The sequence below is a fragment of the Epinephelus lanceolatus genome, chromosome 17, assembly GCF_041903045.1.
Source record: "Epinephelus lanceolatus isolate andai-2023 chromosome 17, ASM4190304v1, whole genome shotgun sequence".
Classification (NCBI taxonomy): Eukaryota; Metazoa; Chordata; class Actinopteri; order Perciformes; family Serranidae; genus Epinephelus; species Epinephelus lanceolatus.
Genome location: NC_135750.1, coordinates 22100884 through 22126158, shown reverse-complemented (window position 1 = coordinate 22126158; position 25275 = coordinate 22100884). Strand labels below are relative to the sequence as shown.

The 25275-nt window shown below is 42.6% G+C and overlaps 1 protein-coding gene across 6 annotated transcripts in view; it reads left to right on the top strand.

Moving 5' to 3' along the window:
- slit1a (slit homolog 1a (Drosophila)) overlaps positions 1–21237 on the top strand; it is a 103994-nt gene extending 82757 nt beyond the window's left edge. For 2 of the 6 annotated variants that reach the window (XM_033612966.2, XM_033612965.2), the window contains 22 exons: positions 3825–3969; positions 4063–4137; positions 4216–4359; positions 4857–5000; positions 5094–5260; positions 6006–6141; positions 8673–8741; positions 8821–8892; positions 9005–9076; positions 13448–13519; positions 14652–14815; positions 15324–15448; positions 15563–15660; positions 15750–15889; positions 16347–16440; positions 17597–17734; positions 17825–18053; positions 18360–18490; positions 18605–18759; positions 19710–19998; positions 20189–20400; positions 20941–21237. In XM_033612966.2, coding sequence (XP_033468857.1) covers positions 3825–3969; positions 4063–4137; positions 4216–4359; positions 4857–5000; positions 5094–5260; positions 6006–6141; positions 8673–8741; positions 8821–8892; positions 9005–9076; positions 13448–13519; positions 14652–14815; positions 15324–15448; positions 15563–15660; positions 15750–15889; positions 16347–16440; positions 17597–17734; positions 17825–18053; positions 18360–18490; positions 18605–18759; positions 19710–19998; positions 20189–20400; positions 20941–21179 — 3110 coding nt within the window. In that variant the 3' untranslated portion in view covers positions 21180–21237. Of the gene's footprint in view, positions 1–3824; positions 3970–4062; positions 4138–4215; positions 4360–4856; positions 5001–5093; positions 5261–6005; positions 6142–8672; positions 8742–8820; positions 8893–9004; positions 9077–13447; positions 13520–14651; positions 14816–15323; positions 15449–15562; positions 15661–15749; positions 15890–16346; positions 16441–17596; positions 17735–17824; positions 18054–18359; positions 18491–18604; positions 18799–19709; positions 20011–20188; positions 20401–20940 lie in introns of all 6 variants that reach the window. The other 4 variants (XM_078176294.1, XM_078176293.1, XM_078176295.1 and 1 more) reach the window with 3 other exon arrangements.
- Positions 21238–25275: the final 4038 nt, after the last annotated feature.

Here is a 25275-nt window from a genome sequence, read left to right as displayed (position 1 = left end):
ACATCAACCCATCAATCAGTCAGGCAATTTTTAGCCACACAGAGCTAGCCAGCTAGCTAACAACAGCATGCTACACCAGTGTGTCTTTGTTTCCCCACATTGCTGTGGTTACGGGCTGCGGGCTGAAATTTATTCACTTGAGGAAAGTGGTTTCTGTGACAGCTCCGTATTATGCTCAAGGCATTTTACATTGGACTGCCTCAACAACTTACATGGAGCATATGATGGGCTTTGTCCATCTCTCCCTGATGGATAATGCTATTCAATTGGTGTAACAATGTTGGAGCCTCACTGTTATGACACGCCCACTTTTCAATGATCAAACCTAAGTTTTAATTTCCAAAATAGTGTAGTGGTCCATCCATCCATCCATTTTCATCCACTTATCCGGACTGTCGCGGGGGCAGCAGGCCAAGCAAAGAACCCCAGACATCCCTCTCCCCAGCAACACTTTCCAGCTCCTCCTGGGGGACCCCAAGGCATTCCCAGGCCATATGAGATTTGTAATCCCTCCAGTGTGTTCTGGGTCTACCTTGGGGCCTCCTACCAGTGGGACGTGCCCAAAACACCTGTAACTGGAGGCGCCCAGGAGGCCCGAATCATCTCAACTTCCCCCTTTCAATGCGAAGGAGCAGCAGCTCTACTCCGAGCTCCTTCCGGATGTCGGAGCTCCTTACCTTATCTCTAAGGCTCCAGCCACCCCACGGAGGAAACTCATTTCAGCCGCCTGTATCCACAGTCTCATTCTTTTGGTCACTACCCAGAGCTCACGTCCATAGGTGAGGGTTGGGATGTAGATGAACCAGTAAATCAAAAGCTTCGCCTTCAGGCTCAGCTCCCTCTTCACCACGATGGTCTGGCGCAGCACCTGCATCACTGCAGAAGCTGCAGTGGTGGTCTGAGGTCTAATTCATTCATTAATTTGTGGTATGTGGACCTGGTCTTGTATAGTGCCTTTCTAGTCTTCAGACTCCTCAAAGCGCTTTAACACAACACGTAACATTCACTTGCTGGCGGCCGAAGCTACCATACAAGCTGCTACTCAGCTTAAACATTCACACACACTCACACACCGATTTAGGGTTCAATATCTTGCCCAAGGATACTTCAGCATGTGGTCTGGAGGAGCCGGGAATCAAAACACCCATTCTTCCAATTAGTGGACTACCCACTGTCCTCTGAGCCACAGTCGCCCCATCATCTAACTCATTCATCTCTCCCTCGCTCTCCTCCTGATCTATCAGTGAGGTAGGTGTGTGCCGAGCTGCTGGGTGGCTCCAATCCAACAGTCTGCTGTAACTCCACTAAACTCTAAACCCGCCCAATTTTTAGCGGTCCAATCAATGGTGAAAAATTGGGTTTAAATCCCTTGTAACTGTATGCTGCTCAAATGTTCTGGTTCACTGGGAAATACGTCACAGTACAGATGCTAAAGACACTCAAACTCCCATTTCACTTGGATTGAATGGGCAAAACTACAAAACACCTGAGTTGTAAATGAACTAGAATCATCCTTTAATGTGGATGATGGTGGGACGAACAGAGGAAATTATCTGCGCTGATTTTTTTTAAGCATTTAAGGGTAAAATTAGTTGAGATTTGCTTACTGGTGGTAGTGGCACTTCAGGTATGTATACATATGACAGCAGCTAATTGGACCTGTGAGTGACTGGACCTATGTGTGCATTTTAATGGGATAGACGTGTGAAAGTGTCTGTTTCTCCTCAGCTCTGTTTTCCTAACAGTCTCAGCAGATAGAGTCAAAAGGAAGTGGCTCTTTGCTTTGGCATGAGCACAGACAGTCACTCACCAAGAGGGGCAGAAAAGGAGGGAGGGGGAGAAGGACAGAGGGGAAGGAAAGTGTGTCCTTTCTATCAGTAAAAGCTAAAGAAAATAAAGCCCACCAGAGGACCCAGATTCCTATCAGCGGATGTTTCCGGACCTCTTAACAAGAGCACTTCCAAGAAAATAACTAGGAGGAGCAGTGATGTGTGTCGAACTCTGTCCATGTGTGCGTGTGTTTGTGGTGTGGATGCTTGTGTGATTCAGTGTCTACGGCTGTGTGTGTGCGTGTGTGTAAATTAATGTGTCTTTGTGTGCTAAGCTGAGATAAAGCCCTGCACTGGCTTAGAGAACAAATGGGAGTACTATGTAAGCAGAAGGAAGATCAAAGCCAAATGTGATTAATGAGAATTTCACCCTCCCTGAATGATAACAATAAAAGCCTCCACGATAACACACGCACGCACGCACTCAACACACACAATCACAGACAGCACGGGAATCCCATAATACATTGATAATGAGGAACCAAGCTGCGGGGAATTATGAGAACTTCTACAACTCCAGCGATGAGTCACTTTGCGCCTCAGCGAGGGAAAAACCTCATCCCTCTTCTCCTGCGTTTTCTCCAGTTTCGTTTAAATCTGCTGACAGTAAAAGTGTCGCCACCACGCATTCGCGATGATGACGATGACTCAGGCTCACCAATCTCCCCCGGCTCCTCTACATCCTTAAGATCAAAGCGCCGAGCTGTACTTTCATTGCTTCCTCTGTAGCAGGAATTGCCTTTTCCTGTTGTCTGGCCAAGAGAGGGAAAGTTCCTTAATGACCTGCATTACTGCGTCTATCTGCGCCCTCCACTGAGCCACACTGAGAAGTGACACACCGTCAGAAAAAGCCTTAGGAAGTCGATTCTGTGTATGCAACTCACTCTTTTGCCGTCCAACTGTAGTCTAATAAAGTCAACGATGAGGGTTTGGGGTTAGGTTATGGTTTCAAATACGGCTCTATTTATTTGGACAGATTTTTGATACTCAGCTCTAAGATTTTGTCCTGGTTGTTTGAGGTTTTCCTTCTCATGATTGTGGTCTGGGTGCTCCACGCCGACCCACTGACGTCACCTCCATACTTCAGGCGAAGAGGTGCACCGATGTGAGAGAAGGGAACGGGACACAAAACGATATCCTAACAGAAAACGCTGGGCTGTTCCCTCTAAATGGAACATATGCACACACATAAGCTCTACACGCACATATACACAGACACAGAGACACATATACACACACACACACACACACACACACACACACACACACACTGTTCTAAGTGGCTCCCAGTGCTGCTCCATTATTGAGCAGCCATGATGTAACTGGCAGCACGCTTTTTGGCACGTAACGTCTATTCATAGACAGAGGAGGTGCAGGAAAAAACGTCCCTCACTCCCCTCACTGCCTCATTTTTGCTCTTCCTCTATGAGGACAGACGTCTCCCTGCACCTCCGCCACTCACCTTTCATTTCTCTCTCGTCTGTCTGCTTCCTTCTCTTCCCTTTCTTTCCTGCATGCATTTATGTCCCTTGTGCCCTCCTTTTTTTCTTTTTTTTTTTGTTACCTCCCTCTCCTCCCCTTCGACTCCACCTGTCTGTGCACGCTTCCTGTGCTCTCTCTTGGGTGCTCTGCTTCACTAAAGCTGGCAGTCCAAATCCTCTTTGGCATCCTTATCTCAATCTCCCCCGCTACTGTTCTTTTCACCCCACTGCTCCCATTCTATCACCTCTTTAAAATAACTCACCACCACCCCTCCATCCCCTCACGCTCACCCATTCACTTCTGTCCTATGAATGGTAGGTGAGCTGCAGGATGTTCTTGAGCGTGCCTAAGGTTACAGATTTGACAGGGAAGCCGCCTTTTACATCACAACAAGACAAAATACTGACACACAGCCGTGGGAGCCTATGCATGATTCAGAGCATCATGGGAAAGTGTGCTGGTATAGAAAGGAGGCTGACGTGATTTTGCGTGTATGCATTTTATCCCACTCAGGTACAGAGGACACCCGTCTGAACAATGCCTGTAACAGTGATCCAGTATGTCCACCCAAATGCCGCTGTGAGTCTAACGTGGTGGACTGCTCCAACCTGAAGCTCACCAAGATCCCTGAGCACATCCCTGCATCCACCACTGAACTGTAAGCAAGCAGGGAAATTGCACACTGCTAAAAAGAAGAAGAGATGGAGTTAGCAGAGAATACTTAAAATTGTCTTTCAATTTTTCTCCATAGCCGCCTTAACAACAATGAGATCACCGCTCTGGAGGCAACGGGAGTTTTTAAGAGCCTTTCCCAGCTGAAGAAAATGTGAGTCAAACTTTTATTTCACTTTTTATCTTCACCATTTAACAGTCATTCCCTAAATAAAAGTGTTTTTCCCCACAGTAACCTTAGCAACAACAAGATCACAGAGATCGAAGATGGGACATTTGAAGGCGCATCGTCTGTCAATGAGCTTCACCTCACGGCCAATCAGATCGACTCGGTGCGAAGTGGGATGTTCCGTGGCCTTGAGGGGCTGCGAATGCTGTGAGTGAAGCACAAACCAGGGTGTCTGCAGGTCTTTAAAAGTCTTAAATTTGAATTTTTGATGTCTTAATTGCCAGAAATATTATATCTAATTTAATTTGTTCATCTTTTAATTTCTTCTTATCAAAATGAGTCAGACTTTTGTGCATTAAAGTCCAAATTTCGGATGTTAGAAATCGACTGCTGCTGTCTTTTTACCTGAAACCTGCACTTACCTGTCGGCAAAATGTACAAAACCTTCATCACTCTAATAACTATATTCCCACAGGATCACATATATACTTACCTTTTAATTTAACTGCAATGCCTTAATAAGAAACAGATGATTTGTCCAAAAGTCGGTCTTAAATTTGGTTTAAAATTATCTTGACATTGTCTTAAAAGCATCAAATTTAACTGTCTGATACCTGTAGACACCCTGCAAACATACGCACACTTTAAATTTGTGTTGATATCTCTACATTTTTTTTAAGGTGATTCATTTATTTCTTCCTTAGGATGTTGAGGAACAACAAGATCAGCTGCGTCCACAACGACAGTTTCACAGGGCTGCACAACGTCCGTCTGCTGTCGCTCTACGACAACCAGCTGACCACAATCACTCCCGGAGCCTTCGACACTCTGCAGACTCTCTCCACCCTGTGAGGCCCTGGTGTACACATGAGCCTGCCTTCAATCGTCTTTTTAAAAGATTCAACGCTCTTATAACCTCTCTTATGCTCATTTTCTCCCAGTAACCTGCTGGCTAACTCCTTCAACTGTGACTGCCGGCTGGCCTGGCTCGGCGACTGGCTGAGGAGTAGGAAGATCGTGACGGGTAACCCTCGTTGCCAGCGCCCTGCCTTCCTCAAGGAGATCCCTCTGCAGGATGTGGCTCTGCCTGACTTCCGCTGTGAGGAGGGTATGTGTCTAACCGGCTATCATGATTTGTGTCTCTTTCTGTGTGTCCTTATTTAGACCGTATCTGAACTTTTGTTGCAGCTTCTCCACTTTAAATGAAGTAATCTGTCTCTTTGAAAGGAGATAAGCATCTTCAATATAGCGGCTGACCTCCACTATGTGTGAAACTAACCTGTCTGGGTCTGACTGATGAAGATTTTCGCATTGCACTCTGCTCCACAATACGTTATGAACAAGAGCTGCTTAAAGTGTCTGAGATCATCTTAAATAATGACCGCTATTGTGCCACTCTTTTGTTTACTGAATAGATTGCTGCTCAGCAGTTCCTAAGCTGCTGGTCGATGCCGGGCTGAGTGGAGCTATTGAGCTGTTTGCCTTATTGACCAGTCAGCCTATTTGCACCTGAATGAATGTTAGACTTGTCTTCGGGCCTCGGGCAGCTTCCATTCTTTGCTCTCGCTGGTCGATATTACATTAGCGAGGCTCCTCTCTCTCTGTCCTATTTTACACTTCACATTTGTCACTTCCTTTTTTTTTTTTTTCCCATTGTCTCAATGCCTTACCATCAGCTTGAAGGACTGTGCTGTTTTGGCACTGTCTTGCCTTTAGGTTCGCTTTGTCTTTTACTTTTTATGCTCTGCTTTTGGCTGTCCTCCATGTCTTCCCTCTCCTCCTGGTCATTCCTCCTTTCTCTTCCTCTCTGGTGTCTGACTTGCCTCTATCTCCTCTGTTTTATTTTACCCCAGGCCAAGAGGAGCTGTCGAGCTGTGTGCCCAGACCCCAGTGTCCCAGTGAATGTACTTGCCTGGAGACTGTGGTGCGCTGCAGTAACAAGCACCTCCACACACTGCCCAAAGGCATCCCCAGAAACGTGACTGAACTGTGAGTTCCTTGGCATTAATTATGCCAATTGCATGTCTATCTTATCAGGTTGAGCTCCAGGCGTTATTGTTCCTTTGTCTGGCTGTGATGGAGGCAGACCTGGAAATAAAGCCAAAGGAGACGATATAAAAAAAAAGAGCGGAGCTTAGGAGGTAAGAAGGAGATAAGAGTTAGTGAGCATAGTGGAGGCAAAGAAAACAGATCCCATCATTTGGAGAAGGGGAAAGGAGTCAATAAACCCTGCAGTTATTCTCTCAGACATTCTTCTCTTGTGTTCCCTGCAGCCCTCAAGGCTAGCACTGATGTCACTCTCACACTCGGAGCCAAGGATCAGAGTGTGTGTGTGTTTGTGTGCATATTTGTGCGAGGGCCAAAAGCCTGTCCACAGGAGCATAGGGGAGCAAGAGGACAATTTAATGAGCAGTTTTCAATGGAAAGGGGAGGGAATGGAATAGGTCTGGAACTTTCCAATACTTCTTCAAGTGGTTCAGACGAACTCACACACACACACACACACACACACACACACACACACACACACACACACACACACACACACACACACAAACACACAGATGCACGCACATGCTGTGAAAGCCTTTAGGCCTGTCATTGTCCCAGCAGGTGTGACCAGGTGTGCCCCCCTCTTCAAGGCTTTCATCTAGTCATCTGGAGAGTTTGCTACTCCATCATTATCCCAAGTGTCCTCTGCACCGTCATTACCTATCATTACCTCTGAACCCAAGGGCCCCCTAACTAACCAGCAGCACCCCCCCTCACCCCTCCTACCCTTCCCGTCTTGAGCACAGTCAACAACAATAGCAGGAGAAAGCCCCTGCAGCTCCGCTCAGAGGGACCAGGACCCTAAATCAGCTATTTATCAAGGTGACAGCCCTCTGGTAGCACTTTGTGTTGGCAGTCAGCAGGGTGGTTGCATCCCTGCAGGCATGATGTCAACCAGGGCGGCTTGTACCTACATCAGGATGTTAACACATACACATGCATGAATGCACACACAAGCGTTTGTACCTTAAAATGCAGTGTGTTGGGTCACATGCAGGAGTTGCTGCTAAACGGAAAATCACAAAAGTGTCACAGAATGTAATAAATGTGCCGCCTTCGCCCAGTGGAAGGAATATATAACCCAGTGTGTGTCTGCACTAGGAATGCTTATACAGGAGGTTTACTGGGCCTGACTTCAATGGCATGAGACACAGCATTGAGTCAAAACATCTGAGGGAAAGGACTAATTGAAAGACAAAACAATCTGCTGTTGGGTGTAACATGAGATTAAACTGGCTGCAGCAGCATGGGAAAAAGTGCTCTGTGTTAAAAATTGTGATGTCCTGCAAATACCTGCCTCGAGCTCTCACAGAGTCGCACTAATCTGCTGACAAAGAGCAGAATAAAATGTTGAAATGTGGAATTAAATCAACTCTTAGCACGAGGTAAAACCTAATATATAATATAAGATATGGCACCCTTTGTTGCTATAACTCTATACTCCCTTAATAAGATTCGGCAGCCCCTCATTAAGTACTGCACAGTTTGAAATTGACTGACAGAGAATGTGAGTGAATCAAGATATAATGGGAACTTAGTGACTTTTACATAGTGATTGAACTGAATTAGATGCCTGTATAATATGCTTTTGGTGTTATAAATGTTTAACTGAGCAACAACTAGTTCATTGTGATATGCATATGAACAAAACTGCTTAATAAAAAGATGTTTGATCACATAATTAAATACTTCATGCAGCACCTTCACAGTGAAAGCTTCAGGTCTTAGTCAGGCTTTTGCTGTGAAGCAGTTGCAGCTTTATTCATACAGCACCTTTCATACGAACAGGCAGCCCAAAGTGCTTCACATGGCAAAATTGGAATGACACAGACACGAGACAATAAAATATTAAAAAAGCAAACAGAGCAAACCAACAAAAAAGATGATTAAAACTCCAGAGAATAAAAAGAGAATAAATAAATAAATAAATAAAATAGAATAAAAATAAGCAAGAGAGATTTAAAAAAAAAGTGAAAAACCAATGGCTAAAACTTAAAAATCAAGACTGCAATGTTACTCCACATTATAAAAAGATAGGTCTTTAATTTACGTTTAAAAATACAGAGTGAGCTCGCCATGCTAATATCCAGAGGTAGTGAGTTTCACAGTTTTAAATTTTAAACTGATATAAAACACATTATAATATTTAATATTCTCAGAGAAAAACATGACATTGCTTAAATACTGTGAATATGGTGCAACAACAAAAACATGCTCACATTGAATATTCTTTTGAATGAATGGACACCACAGTGGTTGGATTTGATATTTGATGGTAAATACATTAAAAAGGGTCCGCGCTTTGTAGGAGCTTTCAGTCATTTCACACAGTCTTCCTCAGCAGCGAGCTCAGATTTATTATTAAAATATTGTATTATCAGAAAACATATTGTATTTTGGTCTGAGTGGATTATTTTGTCTACTGGCTCTATGAACTCTGAACTGAACTGTTTGTGTCCTGTGCTCAGGTACCTGGATGGAAACCAGTTCAGCGTCGTGCCAAAGGAGCTGTCTACCTTCAAGTACCTACAGCTGGTGTAAGTGTTTGTCTGCCTCTTCTGTCTCACTCTGCAAATCAATACGGTGAACTTATACCTTTATAATTTTTCCTTTCAGAGACCTGAGCAACAACAAAATCAACTCTCTGACCAACTCATCCTTCGCTAACATGAGCCAACTCACCACTCTGTAAGTCCTGACCGGCCTCAGCCAGGAGCTAGTGTTTCATTCTGGTGCTGAAAGTAGGATGGAAACAGATGAATTTTATATGCATGCATATGTAATTATTCCTACATTGCAGAATCCTGAGCTACAACTCCCTGCGCTGTATCCCCAAAATGGCCTTCAGTGGACTGCACTCTCTGCGACTGCTGTGAGTTTAGTTTTGTATTTTAAGTGCATGCAGACACGTGTGTGTTCATCTTAGTGTGTGCAAAATTGTCCAAAGAAAAAAGTTTAACGGCAGATTAGGCTAAAATCCTATTTTAATACATAATGTATCTTGTATGTTTGAGCAGGTACTTTGTTGTCACATGGTTTTTAAGACAATGCTCAGAACGGCATCATCGTTTCAGACAGTTGAGGTTATTTTGTGAGAAGCGCTCTAAAACAAGATGAGACTCACTTTCAGACTAAATGAGTTATTAAGGAGGATATTTTTGCAGCTTGCACTGACTACAGAGGCGGTGCAGCAGATGCTGAGAATCTTTGATTGACTCCAGAGGACTGAAACACAGTCTAAACAGTTATGACAGCTTATGAATACACACACACACAGACACACACACTCACACAACCTCTGACCTATTTTCTCAGTTTAACTGGCAGCCATGGGCACAGCAGCAGTGTTCTCCTACTCCTGCCCACACCTCATCTTCAGACATCTTCCCAGTCTGCGTGTTCACCTCTAAACGCCCCGAGCTCATCACCGCCTCACCGTCAGGGCCAAACGCGCACCCCCACAATCCTACTGTACAAAATCACTCTGACACTGATTACCAGCGAATGTTTGCCCCGCTAACCGTAATGGTTTTGACTGTGCCTCTGGGCTTTTATGAAGTTATGAAGTCTTTGATTGTGTACTCTCAGTGACCATGGGCTCCCCGTGGCTGAATCGGTCTGCTAAATAACTGAGATGTAGAATGTAAATACGTTGGACAGATAAATGACGAAACCAAAACCAATCTTTAGACCTGCATCCAAAGATACAGCAGCTGGATGCCTCACACTTTAACTCAAATGTACAGTTTAGTTCTGTGAGGGAGAAACAGAGACCAGGCCCAGCAGCGCTCCTTATGAGATTATATATGCATCTGTGTGTGTGTGTGTGTGTGTGTGTGTGTGTGCGCCGCTATGCATAGCTTATATGTTTGTCATCTACTGGCTTGGTGCCCGTTAGTATGTGTGTGGGAGTAGACTTATCGGCCCTTCCATGTGTGCTCATAGCAGGCACACTTTTTACTACTGACAACAAAGCTTCAACAAAGCCTCTTTTTACGGCGGGATTCAACTAAGGCCCCGATCATTACGAGGCACAAAGCGTAAGAGCCCTTTTAGCGTGGAATGAGAGTGAAGCTCGGTCATCATTAGCTGATGCCGCCTTGCTAGCCCGGGCGCGTCGCTTTGATCCCTAATGAAGCTCCGTCCGTTATTTCTGCTCTTACTCACTCACGCCACCTTCACTTTTAAAATATTGAAAGCGCGCTAGACTCCATGTGAGGCCCTCTTTCTAACACCACCCGCCCCACACACACACACACACACACACACACACACACACACCGCACAGGCTCAGAACTATATACAAGTTCAGACACACACACACACATTTACACACAGACTGTCTGGACTACCTTATTGTCTTAGACGGGAGTCCAAATGAAGCAGAAAACTTTGATGTCTATACGGCTGGTGTGATCAATCATACGCCTCCGATTAAATGTCAATTGGTGCCATGGCGTGTTTTTTTTTTAACTAAGCGAGGCTGTGTGGGTGCAACAAAACTGAAGCGACAATGAGCGCCATTAATAGTTTCAACCGGGGCCAAAGTTCAAAGTTGGAAGCTTCATAGAAACCGCAGTGAGATGCCAAAGCCGGCTCATGCGCACTCGCACACACTGAGGTGCCAAAGCCTTTATAAAGCTGCACCTTTGGCTTTACAGAGCAGTAAAGAGGAGAAGAATCATTAACGCTCGGGGCTTCAAACAGACCAGGGGTCTGAGCCTGGCATGGATGTGGTGTGGTTTGGTGTTAGTGTACATATGTGTGTGTGTGTGTGTGTGTGTGTGTGTGTGTGTGTGTGTGTGTGTCTATAATGGTTGTGGTTTAAGCTGCAGATTAATAAGCTGCTAATTGGTCTGCTGGGTATTAGGTGTGAGGTGAGTGAGCTGAGACAGCGCTAGGGTGTGGCTCGCCAGGGTTTGGGTGGGAAGCTGTGAGAAAAGAATGCGATATAAAAGAGTGATAAAGGAAAAGAAGAGAAAGAAAGTAAAAGCCTGCAACAAATGAAATCAAAACCGACATATTCTCATACTGCGGTTGGATGCAGTTTAGTCGCGGTTGGATGTAGCTCAGAGGACTCAGAGAATCACAAAAACATTATTAACTGGTTGCAGGTGAACAAGCCTGTGTGAACATTCTGAACATGTCGAGGCGGACTGCCCGTGCGCGCTTTAAAGAACTTCTTTTTTGTCATCAACCATTATTTTGCCTGTCCAGAAACATCAGATGCAATTGCACTGTGATGACTGTGCCAGGCGAGAGATAAGTTGACAGGTAAGATGGAGTGATGTAATGATACACAGCTGTAGAAAAGAAAAGTAAAAAAGACACAGAGACAGACAGGGAGAATGTTAGCAGGAGAGCAGATCGGGTTTCTTCCTTGAGACTCCCTGGCTCCTTTCTCCCATGAGATCTCTGCCTAGCTGGCACACTGCTGCTGGCTCCGTGCCCTCAGCATCCTAACTCTGACTACCACAACTCGACTACTCACGCCACACTAATAAGCATTCTCCATGGCACACAGGCCAATTAACTTGTTGTCTCAGACGGTTACATTGTATATTTTCTCTTTCGTACTCACTTGCAGCTCTGCATCCTTACATTGAGCAGCTTCGCTCTCTGTATCCTTTCCCCTGACTCATCCAGGGCTTAGTGGTAATTCACAGATCAAACAGAGAGGGAAGTAAGGTTTCAAAGTCTGTTTATGTATCAGCTCTCATCATGCAGGCACAGAGCAGATGTGTCATGTTCTGGTGCTGCGGACTGAGCTGTGGTAACATTAGCATGCGGTCAGCTGAGGGGTGGAGGTGGTAATGACCCTGCGGATTACAGCAGCCATCAGTCATCTCACCATTAAGCCATGCTGGCTTGTCACCCTAGATAGTAGTCAGAGAGCAGCGACAAAACAGTGCATACAAACATTAATATACGTGCACATGCTCAAACATGCAAGCACATAAATATACCTGTTAATCTGCACATGCACAGTTACACTAATGTTTTTCACTGTCCTGCATGTGGTGCAGCTCTGTTACCCCCCTCCCTCTGTGCCCTTGTCGGCCCTGCCAGCCAGACGCACACAGAAACTTGACACCAGTCTTTTACAGACTTACAGAGCCTCACATCTCTGCCAGCTGCACAAAGCTCAACCCGAAATACAAACCCAATACAACCACCCAACACAGCACTGAAATGTTCCTCAACATTTTCCCACTAATCTCTGGTTTTAGTTGCTGGAAAACAAAGTATAGCATGCAGGACCGCAACTAATATTTATTTTTATTATTGATTAATATGCCAATTATTTTCTTGGTTAATCATTTTGTATATAAAATGTCAGAAACTTGACAAGCTGTAATCGTTTTAAAGGGACAGTTCACCCCAAAAATCTAAAATACATACTTTTACTTTTACAATCTATTTATCAGTCTAGATTGTTTTGGTGTGAGTTGCAGAATGTTGGAGATATCAGCTGTAGAGATGTCTGCCTTCTCTTCAATGTAATGGAAGTAGATGGCACTCAAAGTTTCATCTAGGAACTATTTTCTTTCTACCAAATTACACCCGCCAACTGTATTACTGCACAGGAGGAAGAGTGCTAATATTCATGTGCGAGAGACTCCAGACAGGACAAGATGTAAACATTAATGGGCGTCTTCCTCGGCTGAGCTGTAATGTTAGCTAGCTAAGTTGTGCTAGGTGAGCTAGCAGTAGATGCACTCTTCCTTCTGTGCGGCGATACTGACTGCAGGTGTAGTTTGGTAGAAAAAAAATAGTTCCTACATGAAACTGCTGACAACAAGGTCTGTGGATTATGTTGAGTAAGGGCGTCATGACTTCGGGGAAAAGACATTGTTGTTGAGTTTTTCAAATGCATTTTTTGGCAATTTGAGCACCACAAGCCTAATACCATCTAGTTCCATTATGTTAGAGAGAAGGCAGACATCACTACAGCTGATATCTCCAACACTTGGCAACTCACACCAACACAGTCTAGACTGATAAATAGCACGAAACGTAAGAGGAAAAATACACATTTTTGATTTTGGGGGTGAACTGTTCCTTTAAATGTGAGTCACATGATTGATTATCTAAGTAGTTTTCTGCCAGTGAATCATCTAATCATTGCAGCTCTAACAGTCTGACAGAAAATCTGCCCATAAAAGCTGTCCCATGATGACACATGTTCATGGTCATACATTTTCTCGTTTTTTTTCCGTCTTTTTCCTCCATCGTCCCTCAGGTCTCTCCATGGCAACGAAATCTCGGAGCTTCCTGATGGCATCTTCAACGATGTGGCTTCACTTTCCCACTTGTAAGTAGTAACACACACACACACACACACACACACACAACTGTAAGCCCCAGTGGCAGCCTATGTGATACTGTCTGCACTTACCATTGAGTTTGTGAAGTCTACTCACATGCACACACACACACACACACACTCTCAGACACCAAGGGGGTCTGGTCAGACAGCCGGAGAGCATGGCTCACAGTGGCCTGTCTGTAGTCCTCTTTGGTGGGCTCCGCAAGAGCCAAGCCCTCCCTTAATCAGTTGCAGTCCTGTGGTTAGAGCAACACACAGACCCCTGTGCTGTCTCATCTCCCTGTGACATCTCTGACACACACACCCACCCGTTCACTGACACACACAGATTCTCCATGGTCTGTGGACTTTACTGTTTGTTTTGGTTTGTTTATTTATGTCTGTAATTTTGTGTGTGTGGTGTGTAGCTGTTGTGTGGTCGTGCACGGACTTGTGGACACATGTAAAACTCCACAGAAGTATCTTTGCAGTGCGCTCTGTGCCACCCAGCCTAGATATTCACATCATCCCCTGACAGTCGCTGATCAATAGACCTATCAGTGTGAGATTGGAGAGGAGGAAGGGAGGATGGAGACGACTAACAAAAACATGTTTTGGAGGGCGTCACAGGAGTCAAGGCTGCATAAAAAATGGGGTGAAGGGAGGGATGGAGGCCGGCCATTGATCCACAGTCACAGTCAAGTGGCTTTCATGTTAGCAGATGTCAGGTGTCAGCTATTGGCCCGGCCTGAAAGATGAGCCTGTGTTCCACCGTAATGGAACAGCATTGATTCAGGAGTGTTTGTGCATCCAGCGGGGAGGACAGAGCAGCATTGATGCACGACCACCATGACAGAAGTGGTTAAGAGTGCCTTCTGTTCACACCTTTGCCTATAATTGAGGAGCCCTCCTCCAGATGATGTATGGCACAAAGTGGCATTGAGCATTAAACTTTAAATCTCTTTTACTCTTAGAGAAGCTGTTTTAGTTGGTTAGTGCACCAAGTTGAGTTGGTTTGTTTTACGTAAGGTTGTAGAGACACCTGCTGGTGATAGAGTGTATTACAGTGACAGACAACTCGGGAGATTGGAAAGTAAAAGTCAGACTATTGATAAGTTTATTGTCACTGCTCTATCAGGGCGATTGGTGCCAACCCGTTGCACTGTGACTGTCGCCTGCGCTGGCTGTCAGACTGGGTGAAGACCAGCTACAAAGAGCCTGGCATCGCCCGCTGTGCTGGCCCACAGGGCATGGAGGGCAAACTGCTGCTCACCACACCTGCAAAGAAGTTTGAGTGCACAGGTGAGTACTTGTGTTGTACACAAAAATAAAATAAGCAGTACTAGTATCAAGGGGTGGGGAAAAAAACAACCTTTTTCATAGCAATAAATGAATGCCAAGTATCGATTTTTTTATTATATAAATCAATAATATTGCAAATACAAAATAAAGAGTTGATAGCCTACTTGGAAAAAAAATCAATTGCATTTCAGTTCACTAGACACATTTTGCTGCAGTAAAAATGATTGAAGGGACATAAACAGACTGACAACTTTATCTCATTAGATTAAACAGATGTTGACAAAAGTTTTTCTTTGGAGACATACAAGTAATTTGCAGTGGAAGAATGGTAATAAATTGTAATATATGTTACTGTAATACTCAGCATATCACAAAATGCTCAAAATCACAGTCATATTTTATTGTGACTTAAGTATTGTGACAACATTGTATCGTGAGGCCTTAGATGATTCTCATCCCCACTAGTATCTACATGCAAGTCATTCTTATCTGTCTGGTATTTCCTCAGGTGATGTGGACTCCACAGTGCTGGCCAAGTGTAACCCCTGTCTGTCCAGTCCCTGTCTGAACCAAGGCATCTGTCACAGCGACGCAGTGGAGATCTACAGGTGCAGCTGTCCTCCAGGATTCAAGGTGAGAGCTCCACAATGCTGCCACCTATTTGTGAACATCCTCGATGTGTTACATGTCTTAAGGCATGCATAAATTATTGTAATAAATTAATATCACGTCTGTTCTCTGTCTCAGGGCAAGAACTGTGAGAAAGCTCTGGATGCCTGTGTGTGTAACCCGTGTCTTAACGGCGGAACTTGTCAAGCGAATGAAGATGAGGAGGGAGATTACAGGTGAGGAAGACAAGCTTTGTGCAACAAAGAAATTAAGTCTTATTTATCACAGAAAGGACATGACATGATGAGTGTATTCATTTTCACAGCTGCACATGTCCACTGGGCTTTGAGGGCCCCACTTGCCAAACCAACATTGACGACTGCGAAGACAACGACTGTGAGAACGGAGCAACCTGCATCGATGGAGTCAACAACTACACTTGTTTTTGTCCCCCCTACTACACAGGTTAGTGCATGTGGTACTTTGACTCAGGAAGTAGCTGCATTGCCAAGAATCCTGCTGTGTTATAATCCAGAGAAGTTTGGTATGAAACAAAACAATCTGCCAGTATTTAAAGATTTCTTAAAATAGGCCATAAAACACTTGACATAAGCAAATAAATTGAATATCTTAAAGCTAAAACACCTTTACCTCCACACAGGTAGTTAATAAGACATGCACTATTCTGCTTCTTTACAGATGCATAAAATATATTTGCAGTGTTGTTTTAAAACTCCTCTGATTATTTAAATAAGCAAAGCTATCTAGTTTCCTCTCACTACAGTTGCAATGCACTTTTCAGACTTTTTTCTTGTCTGACTGTAATAATGGATAACTGTATTACTTTTTTGTTTAGCAGTTTTTTTGCAGGGTTTGCTCTGGGTTGTTCATACTTTTTTTTTTTTTTTTAAATTCTGTACAGGGGAGATGTGTGAAGAAATGGAGGATGTGTGTGCCCCTGGACGGAGCCCCTGCCAACATCAGTCTACCTGCCTCATCACCTCCACTGGACCCAAGTAAGTGTTTGCTGCCAGTAACATCAGATACAGCAAAAAAAGAGATTACACTACATTTTAATAATAGACAGACCAGGAGGAAGCTTTGTTTTTTTTATTTCTTCTATTAAGACAAATAACATACACAACATATAGCAACAAACAGCACGGTACATGTACATACGTACAGTCAAAACGGGCACTGCATGGGCCCAATCAGCCTGTCCCACAACCCATTTTTTTTCCTATCTATTCCCATCCTTCCCAAATGTTTAGTTGTTGCCATCCCTTCAGGAATTTCAGTGTTTGTACTTTTTTAAATGTTAATCTTTCTATCATCCAGTGTGTTTTAAGATAAGCTTTAGATTCTAAAATAATACGCTGTGTGGTTATTTTCCATTTTATTATAAAAGCATTGCCAAACAATATCACAGTGTTACTGATCTCTGATTTGCTGATACTCAAGTCCCCTAAAATTACTGTTTGTAAGTGGATTTCTATATTTATTATTGTAAAACATTATCCACCTTTGGACCTTATCCCAAAACAAGATTGATTCCTCTTCATCACTGCAAAACCCACACAAACAAGACTGTTCTAGGCCCCAAATAGACAGCATCTTTTTAGTGGGTAAAAATGTATATAATATCTGTAGCTGTATTGTATGTTTAGATACATTGTGAGTAGTGTTATAGATAATATTAAATACATCTTTCCATGGAATTATTATAATAAAAGACTTCCCTCTTATTTAAGGCATCAGTTGGATTTACAATAATGTAGTCTTTAACAACATTATATTTCTATATTTCTTATTCATTTTATTTCCATTTATCCATTACTGGTCTCTAGGATATGGGCAGCATACTAGCTGCATTTCATTCATTCATTAGATATTGATACAATACTTTTATTATATTCTAGTAGTGTACATACTGGACCATATACATATGAGACTTTTTTTGGAAGTTCATAATCTTACTGTTACTATCTATTAAGACATATATAAATATAAATATTTATTTAATAATTGTTTATTTATATAGGGGCAATCCTCTGTCAGCAGATTACTGTTAAACGATAAAATTTGTTGCAACATGTTATCTAGTTTATCTGGTGGATGATATTATCTCGTAGCTTCATGTTTTGGTTTCAGTATTGTGTTTGTGTGTTGCAGGTGTGTGTGCTCTCCTGGTTATGTTGGTGACGACTGCAGTGTAGACTACAATGACTGTGAGGAGCACCGTTGTCAAAATGGAGCTCAGTGTGTGGATGAGCTGAACGGATACTCCTGTGTCTGTCCTGAAGGATACAGGTGAGAAATGAGCACTAATTCAGCAAATTCACAGACTTAATTTGTGTAGCTTTACTAACATCATCATCCTCACTTTATTTCTCTCCACAGTGGTCAGTTGTGTGAGGTTCCCCAGTCTCCACTGTCCCTGTGTGAGCTGGCCGACTGCCAGAACAACGCCCCATGTGTGGAGCGAGGCGGACGGGCCCTCTGCCAGTGCCCTCCAGAGTTCGGGGGCCCACGCTGCGAGAAGCTGGTCAGCGTCAACTTCATTGACAGAGACTCCTACCTGCTGCTCTCTGACCTTAAGAACTGGCCACAAGCTAACATCACCTTACAGGTATCCACAGATTAGTGTGTCAGAAATAGTGATTCATATCAATTCCTAATGTTTGAAATTGTTTTAATAATCATTTTCCACAGTATTGATACACTGATACCAGCTGTTGTTTTATTACTCTCACAATGGTGTTGAATATCAATGTTTTTTTCACAGTATTATATCAAAGTTAGATATTTCTGTATCGTGACAGCACTAACACAGAGTTTGTTAATGTGTGAACATTACGACATGATATTTGGGTGCTGACGCGTCCTCTCTGAAACCTGACTAATTCAAACACCTGATGCAATCGTCTCTCTGTAGGTGTCAACAGCTGAGGATAATGGCATCCTGCTGTACAATGGTGACAATGATCATATTGCAGTGGAGCTCTACCAAGGTCACGTCAAGGTCAGCTATGACCCTGGCAGCCAGCCTGGACACGCCATCTACAGGTAGGTTTCCTTCGAATTGCTGAGGATTACGTTCACTGCTGACTCCTGATGAAAAGTTGTTATTTGTATTTCTTAATTATTCTTAAATGACCAATCTCTGTTTTCCTTCGCCAGCACTGAGACCATCAACGATGGCCAGTTCCACACAGTGGAGCTGGTGACCTTTGACCAGATGGTGAACCTGTCCATTGACGGGGGTCTCCCTACCACAATGGACAGCTTTGGGGCGGTGCGGCCCCTCAACGGGGAGGCTCCACTATACGTGGGGGGTAGGGGCCCTCTCCAGAACACACCTCCCTCCTCTGCAGGCACTCTTAACTACTACACTACTGTCAATCACCACCCTTCCCCCCTCGCTTTGTCACCACCGCAACCAACCCCTCCCTTTAACCATGCAACCCTTCAACCCCGTCCTACCTCCACGCAAACCTTATCCTCCACCCACACCATCCCCACCTTTAGTCATGACTGTGTTTGCTAGGACCCACATATTAATTTATAATACAGAAATACGCATAGACCTCCGCATTCAGCATATGCACATATTTGTTATAAAAAAATCATTTCACCTTGGCAGTTAAAACACAACTCTCAAAAATGACAGATCAGTGTACACCACTTTATAATCTAATCGTCAAATGTCCCTACAGCATATTTCTTACAGTGTGTGAAGTACTACCTCTAGTGGCTAACATAAGAACTACCAGACACAGTCTTAACTTCAGATTTGTTTTGTATTTGCATGGATGTGATTTCACAAAATGTATTTATTTGTAATGTGTGATTAAGCCACTCTTGACATTCATGAAATACGAAAATTTAGCCCAAACAAACTTTATCAAAAGAAAGATTTCCTGCATTAGTTGCCAGGGTTAACAGTTTGCGCAGGAGTGGCTCAGAATCTGTCCATTTTGTTTTAGTGCTGTGATGTTTTGTGTTCATTCATACAACACCACAGGAGACATTTTCTCATATCCTACGCTGTCCTGTGTTTCAAGGATGATGTGTCTCGTTGTGCAATTAAAAAAATATAAGACTGTTTTAAAAAGAGTTCAGTTTATGAATTGACAAATTTGTTAATGCACTGCTCGGACACACATGTTTGAAAGTACCTTCCTCCATTACACTCATACCAGCCCTGTGTTAGCTGTCTGTTTGTGCTCCAGTCTGCACATTTTCACATCTTTTACCATCATCTCTTTTCTCTGTCCCCCTCCAGGCATGCCAGTGGATGTACACTCAGGTACTTTCCGTCTATGGCAGCTCCAGAATGGTTCCAGTTTCCACGGCTGTATCCAGAACCTGTACATCAACAACGAGCTCCAGGACTTCACCAAGACCCAGATGAAGCCTGGCGTGGTACCGGGCTGCGAGCCCTGCAAGAAGATCTACTGTTTACATGGCATCTGCCAGCCTGATGGGGTCCAGGGACCAGTGTGCCACTGCCAGCCAGGCTGGAGCGGGCCGCACTGTGACCAACCTGCTACCAACCCCTGCCAGGGCAGCAAGTATGTTAGCAAGTGAGATAGAATTAATATTTCACAGCAAAACTCTTATTGCAAGTACCCCAAAAAAGTACTCAAGTGCAGTACTTGAGTTAGTGTACTTAGGAACATTTTTCAGCTGCTGTTGAAGCATCTACTCCATTCATTTATTTGCTGAGCAGGAAATCTGATCAAGGTTAATGTGTCTTACCAGGTGCGTCCATGGAAAGTGCATCCCACTGGACACTCAGTCATACCGCTGCGAGTGTGCAGAGGGTTACCGTGGTGCCCTGTGTAACCAACAGGGGGAGCTTTTCAACCCCTGCCGCCGCCTGTCCTGCAAACATGGTCGCTGCCAGATCTCAGACACAGGAGATGCCTACTGTCACTGTGAAAGTGGCTACACTGGGGAACTCTGTGACACAGGTTGGTTTGCTCAGTGTAATTCTGAAGGGAAAAGAATAAATGAGATATGATTAAAAGGGTGTCTGCAGGGTCTTAAAGCGCATTGAGAGTTGATCAATCAATTTAAAAAGTCTTGAATGGCAATTTCTGAGGTATTTGTAGCTTGTACGACTTTTTTATAATTACTTTTTATGACATTAAAATTTGACTTTTTTAATAGTGTTCTGCACTATGATTTGTTTGGCTATTTTTTGTGACATACTATACTATGATTATTTTTTTGTGACATACTATGATTATTTTTTGTGACATACTATACTATGACTTTTTTTGTGACATACTATACTATGATTATTTTTTGTGACATACTATGATTATTTTTATGTGACATACTATACTTTGACCATTTTTTTGTCATATACTGTACTATGACTGTTTGGAAATACATAAAAAGAGTCATAAATTTACTGCCTTTTAAGACCTCTTTAACTTCAAGATACCTGCATATACCCTGATTAATTAATTATAACAATGTCTGTGGATGTCTGTCCTGTTTTCCAGAGTCTGAATGCCGAGGGGAACCTGTGCGAGACTTCTACCAGGTACAGCGAGGCTATGCTATCTGCCAGACGACACGCATGGTCTCTTGGGTGGAGTGCAGTGGAGCTTGTGACACGGGGGCCTGCTGTGCCAGCCAGCGAATGAAACGCCGGAAATACACCTTTGAATGCAGCGATGGAACCTCCTTCAGCGAGGAAGTGGAAAAGACCATCAAGTGTGGCTGCGTGGGCTGCATGTAGCATCATTCGCTCACATTTCTTGCCGCTGCTGCCAAGCAGAAGATAGAAAGAAAGAAAAGAAGGAAGGAAGAGAGAGGACTGGAGGAAAGCGAGCAAGGGAGGGAAAGAAAGAAAGAGAGAGAGTATAAAGAATATATATAAAACCTCTATCTATATATTATGGACAACAATGTTTGTAAAATAGGACATTTCCTCCCCTTCCAAGGGTGTGTGACCTACAATAACACAGAGAAACCAACATCATGAGCAACAATGTAGAAGTGACAACAACAGCAACAGAACCATTGTATCTGCAACATTGTTCCAAGGGGTCCAGAGATTTCAAAGGTGTTGCATTCAGAGTGAGGCATCCCTCCAACCCAAATTACCCAGTGTGAATTCCCCATCCATCCGTGAGGCCTCTGACAGCCTAGCCACCATCTACCATCTTTACTTTGTGGAGGCAGGGAGGACAGTGGGGTCCAGCCTGGCTAAGAATGGCAGAAGAGAGGCAGAGAAACAAAAAGAGAGAAACAGAGGGATGAGAAGAGAGCTGGACTGCTTGACTTGGCAAAGCTATTTTGAGTTGAGCTTGGCTGGGTTACCTGGACTGGGCTGGATATGGTTTGGGTTGAGGTGAAAGTTGTTGTTGGTTCGGTATAGCAATTTCTCTGCCAGGATACCGTCATCCATCCACACATGCACATGTAGAAGTGAACAAAGAAAAGGTAGAGTTAGAGTGGCACATAATTCAGTGCGGATGTCATGGCTTCGAGACCGGGTGGTCTGGCGTCACAGTTGTTTGCTGTGAGGTACCGTAACATAGAAACTCCATAAAAATAGAGACTGCACTGACTAGCAGCACTGAAAACGACAGTCATACATCTCTCTTAAGTACATGATCACACACGCATGGTATACGTACAGTTACACGGTCTAAGCGCTTGTAAAAGTGAGGAGGCTTGTGTGGTGCATCTATTCTGTTCATACAGCAAACCAATCTGGTGCTGGCAGTGCCCAGTGCTTATCAGTCCCCCAGCATGCATTGCCTCAGGGTTAGGACGATTTGCATAATCCCACCCCCTTTGAGCAGGAGGCTGTTCAGCCCTGCTCCTCTTGATGCCTGCAGTATTAAACTTGTGCAAACTGTTGCATGTGTGGAGAAGAGTTTGCCAACAAATATGTAGAGCTTCTTAATATCATTATAAATGTTATTACAAAACAAAAGGTTGCAGAATCATCTTCTGGTTTTTGTTTTGTTCTGTCTAATTTCTCATATTGATTTGTTTTTATTTTTGTTATATTTTGTCTCATGATGTAACCTAACTCCTTTAGCCGCCCCCCCGAAACCCTCCCCAACAACTCTTTATATAGAAATGCCTAACAGATTCTAATATATATATATTTGTATTTCATTTTGGTATAGTATTTTTCTATGTTAAGGAGTAAGTCTGTTTTTGGAAGCTTTGGGACTGGTGGAAAGGCATTCAGTTGGTTCCCTAGGTGTTTTTATTTGTTGATCTCACTTGTTTCAACAAGGTAATTAATTACGTTAATTGGCCAAAAAATACAGCAGCTGGTTGGCCTTGTTGTATAGGAGGCAGTATTGGTCTAGAAATATGTTTAATATTGTATATGTTGTCTTCCATGTGAATATTACATCTAATTCATGAGAGTCTGTGCTTGTTTTTTATTTATTTTATCTAAAGGCGTTTTCCTGTAGAAAGTGAAAGGCATAAATGTTGCTGACTTTCAAATATTTTCAAAAATTTCAAAAAGATGAAAAAAGGTAAAATAATGAATAAAAATAGCATAAAAAATCTGTAAGGTATTTGTAACATCACTTAATAGCGAGTTACGACAGTGTTTTCCTCCTCTCTGGCTCAGACATTCCTCGTTCGCTGCAGAGGCTGGAGAGGTCCGGGCTGGGATTAAGAGATGCCCCCCTCAAATTTACCTTGTAATTACCATACCACACTTAAAGGCTTCTGATTGTTTTCATGTTCATTTTGTTGAAGTGTTGGGTTGTATTTCTATCATTTTAATTTGAGAGATGTTTGCCATAGAGGTGTTTTTAGTTCAACAGAGTTTAAGTAGTCAAGCTCAACTGATCATAAGCTGCTGTCAAGCCAGAAGAAATAGGATGAAGTTGCTTCTGTGGACAATGATCATGTTATATCATCCTAGATCTGTCTGAATAGGCAACCGTGTGAAGCATTACATGCCTACTACTGACAGATCCTAAATGAGAAAGGTCTGGACATTTCAATGTCTCTCAGTTCTGACTGGCTATCCACACAAAAAAAAGAAGAAATGGTGCCAATAACAATGAACACAACAGTCATACCTGAATGTATAAATGTGTATAGATAAATATGACCTATGCTTATTCATGAAGTGGTAACTTTTAGCTGTTATTTAGTTTCCAATGTAAGATATAGAAATCACATACTGTTCAATAAGTGACAGTCCATGGGGATGGCTTAAGGCATTGTTCTCCCTGCAGATTGGGATTGTGTTTATCCATTTTGCTGATCTAAATGTTAAAAATCTCTTTATAGTGTGAAAGGCTGCAGAGCCAGATCTCAGCTTGGTACAATGCACACAGAGCTCCTCTTCATATTGCTACCCATGTTAACTTTGTTTTACATGCTGTTGATGTGATCCCAGTGGTGTACAATAACATTAAAAGAAGATCTCATAAAGGATACTGATGAACAGTCACTGTAACTCTTAGGCTGTGTGCCTCATAAAGGTGCATATTTAGTCGAATGTGGCTTTCTTTTCATGTCTCCTTTCCTTCCTCTGCACTGATCTGTACTGGACTGGTGCATTCAACTTCCTGGTAGACATCTTAGTGGTGCTTGTGCTATATTGAGATGTAATTCAGTTATCTGGTCACATGACCAGAAACACAGATTTTCCATCCTATGAACTATATACATAAATATGTTATTGTAAACGACACAATGTCTCTGTTGTATTGAACTGGTGCAAAAACTTAAATATCCCTCGTTGGGTTCTGTCTGTTTGCTTTTTGTTACAGGATTGATGGTGGGATTAAACTGAAAAACTCCCAATAATGCTGAATGTATGTAGTGCCACCGACAAAATGTTTACCAAACCTCCACTCTTTTTCATTAATTAAACTTAAATGTGTGTGCTTTTAAGAATGTGTTGTCTTTTTTGTTTTTGTTGATGTCATCTTTATTTGCCATAAAAATGTCAAGGTATGCCATAAACAAACCATAAAAAAAATGTATAGTACAGCAGGAAAAAGTTAAAGAATAACAATATCATAAACACTGTCATAGTATAGTATGGAATAAAAAACTGGTCATACTATAATATGTCACAAAAAACATTCATAGCATGGCAAAAAACATATCAAAATGTCATAGAAACGTCATACTAGTATGGCATAAATAAGTAGAGTAGAGTAGTATTGCCAAAAAAGGTCATAAAACTTTCATAGTAGTATGGCTTAAAAAACATCTTAGTATAGCATGTAACAAAAAAAGAAGTCATAGTATAGTATGGCATTAAAAAATTCATGAAACCGTCATAGTATAGTATGGCATTCAAAATGTCATAAAAATATCATAGTATAGTATGGCATTCAAAATGTCATAAAAATATCATAGTATAGTATGGCATAAAAAATGTCATAAAAATATTATAGTATAGTATGGCATTAAAAAATGCATGAAACCGTCATAGTATAGTATGGCATTCAAAATGTCATAAAAATATCATAGTATAGTATGTCATTAAAAAATTCATAAAAACGTCATAGTATAGTATGGCATGAAAAATGTCATAAAAACGTCATAGTATAGTATGGCATTCAAAATGACATAAAAACATCATAGTATAGCATGGCATTCAAAATGACATAAAAACATCATAGAATAGTATGGCATTCGAAATGTCATAAAAACGTCATAGTATAGTATGGCATTCGAAATGTCATAAAAAGGGCATAGTATAGCATGGCATTAAAAAATTCATAAAACCGTCATAGTATGGTATGGCATTCAAAATGACATAAAAACATCATAGTATAGGATGGCATTCAAAATGACATAAAAACATCATAGTATAGTATGGCATTCAA